Source organism: Colobus angolensis, unplaced genomic scaffold, assembly GCF_000951035.1.
Source record: "Colobus angolensis palliatus isolate OR3802 unplaced genomic scaffold, Cang.pa_1.0 Scaffold349, whole genome shotgun sequence".
In the NCBI taxonomy this organism is placed as follows: Eukaryota; Metazoa; Chordata; class Mammalia; order Primates; family Cercopithecidae; genus Colobus; species Colobus angolensis.
The window spans coordinates 1,200,031-1,202,756 of record NW_012116810.1 but is presented as its reverse complement, the minus strand read 5'-3'; the positions used below and the strand labels follow the sequence as shown (position 1 = coordinate 1,202,756).

Sequence of the window (2,726 nt, the reverse complement as noted above, 5' to 3'; positions counted from 1 at the left end):
CCAGGATGGTCTCGATCTCCTGACCTCGTGATCCGCCCGTCTCGGCCTCCCAAAGTGCTGGGATTACAGGCTTGAGCCACTGCGCCCGGCCAAAACGTAGGTTTTAAAACCTTCATAAGAATATATTATACCTCCCTGTTAACCAAAAACAATAATAGAGTTCACCTGGAAAAAATAAGAATAGCAAAAAGTAAATAAGAGTACTAAATAAAAGTAATGCAAACAAATTTGTCCTTCTAGATACAAAAATGTATTGCAGAGTTATGTATAGCACTGTCCCAGGAATAGATCAGTGGAATAGAACAGAAATTCTAGAAACAGACTGAAATGCATATAAAAGAATTGAGTAAGGCTAGGCACGGTGGCTGTAATCCCCAGCAGTTTGGGAGGCCAAGGCAGGTGGATCACGAGGTCAGGAGTTCGAGAGCAGCCTGACCAACATGGTGAAACCCTGTTTCTACTAAAAATACAACAATTGGCAGGGTGTGGTGATGCACACCTGTAATCCCAGCTACTCAGGAGGCTGAGGCAGGAGAATTGCTTGAACCCGGGAGGCAGAGGTTGCAGTGAGCCAAGATTGTGACACTGCACTCCAGCCTGGGTGGCAGAGGGAGACTCCATCTCAAAAAAAGAAAAGAAAAGAATTGAGCATTGCTGGGCGTGGTGGTTCAAGCCCATAATCCCAGCACTTTGGGAGGCAAGTCAGGCAGATCACGAGGTCAAGAGTTCGAGACCAGCCTGGCCAACATTGTGAAACCCTGTCTCTACTAAGAATACAAAAATTAGCCCGGGTGTGGTGGCACATGCCTGTAATCCCAGCTACTTGGGCAGCTGAGGCAGGAGAATCGCTTGAACCTGGGAGGTGGAGGTTCCAGTGAGCCGAGATCATGCCACTGCACTCCAGCCTGGGTGGCAGAGCAAGACTCCGTCTCGGGGAAAAAAGAAAGAAAGAAAGAATTGAGTATTTGATAAAAGTAGCATTAGGTATTAGTGGGAAGTGATTGGATTTTTCAGTTAAGCATTGTTGGGACAACTTGTTAACCACTTGGAAATAAAGCTTAATCTTTGTCATCTTAAACCATTGTAAATGAAACCTGACTATAAGTAGATTTACAGGAACATATATAGGAGTATATAATGTGCAGAGAGAAAAGGGAAGAATTAACTTTGAAAGCTACTTATTTAACCTGGGTAAAAGCAAAGACTGGTTTTTCCTTTTAGAATAAGTCATTGATAGCTTCCTCAAGGAGTTAAGAATTTAGTGCCTCCTATAGTGAAAGAAAGGGATCTAGAAGTCTAGAATAAAATTTATTTTTGGTAATAAATGATGAGTGAAGCCCTGAAAGTTATTCGAATGCTTTTGAAATGATTGGATAAAAAACACATTGAATGATCTGAAAAATATAAGAAAGTACAGGTTTAGTATTAAGGAGAGAAAAATAAGAGATTGAATATTGTCATGACTTGGTGAATTTGAAGAACCTAATTTTGAAAAGCTCATAAGGATAGGAGAGGTGTAGTATAAAATGACAGGTAGGGATTATAACTTTGGTACTACTGTTAAGAATGAATTCCAAACCCTAGAAAATAAATCAATTACAAAAGTGTTGTAATAATCAGGGGAGAAAGCAACCAGGTACTAGACCAAGTTAAAAATGGATAGAGAAAAGAAATTCAGGAGACTGATAACAAAGGAAGCAGAGAGAGTGGAATCAAATGGCTAATAAATTTTCTGGAATTTCTTAGAAATTCCGTTTAACCAAAAAAAAAAAAAGAAAAAAGAAATTCCATTTAACCATATGATATGCTTAGCAGAAATTGAATAAAGATTGTTACCATCATGTTACTTTTTTTTTCTGGCTCTTAAAATGTGTTTGGGAGACAGAACAATAACAAAATTACAGCTTAGTTGAACATAAGGAATTTTTAGTTTTTGCCTTTTAACTTATGGCAAAAATGATAGACACCTAATTCACACTGTTAAATTTTAGATGGTCTGTCTTCTGCTGATCCCAACTCTGATTGGAATGCGCCAGCAGAAGAGTGGGGCAATTGGGTAGACGAAGAAAGAGCTTCACTTCTAAAGTCCCAGGAACCAATTCCTGATGATCCAAAGGTGAGTATGAGATTCCTGGGTGTTTATTTGTTAATGGAAGAGACAGGCTGGGCACAGTGGCTCACACTTATAATCCCAGCACTTTGGGAGGTGCTGTGGGAGGATTGCTTGAGCCCGGGAGTTCAAGGCCAGCCTGGGCAACATAGTGAGACCCCATCTCTATTTATAAAATAAAGCAACCGAAGGAGAATTCTGGGTCACAGAGGCTGACACAATTGAGAGGGTCAGGGAAGCAATAATCAACAGCATCAGAAACAGCAAACCCAAGTTTGGATAGGAATGGAGGAGAGAGAGTGGATAATAGCAACATGTGGTATCAGGAATGGTTTTGCTGGGATTGGGGGGGTTGTATTTTAATGATAGGGGAGATTTTGGTATAGGGTCAGCAGTTTTTTTTTTTTGTTTTTTGTTTTTGTTTTTTTTTGTGAGACAGAGTTTCGCTCTTGTTACCCAGGCTGGAGTGCAATGGCATGATCTCGGCCCACTGCAACCTCCGCCTCCCGGGTTCAAGTGATTCTCCTGCCTCAGCCTCCCAAGCAGCTGGGACTACAGGCGCCCGCCACCTCGCCCGGCTAGTTTTTTGTATTTTTAGTAGAGACGGGGTTTCACC

At 41.2% G+C, this 2,726-nt stretch overlaps 1 protein-coding gene across 1 annotated transcript in view; it reads left to right on the top strand.

The window, feature by feature from the left end:
- Positions 1-2,726, top strand: part of MTDH (metadherin) — a 107,885-nt gene that overhangs the window by 59,307 nt on the left and 45,852 nt on the right. The window contains exon 8 of the mRNA XM_011952743.1: positions 1,992-2,116. Within this exon, the coding sequence (XP_011808133.1) occupies positions 1,992-2,116 (125 nt within the window). The remainder of the gene's footprint in view (positions 1-1,991; positions 2,117-2,726) is intronic.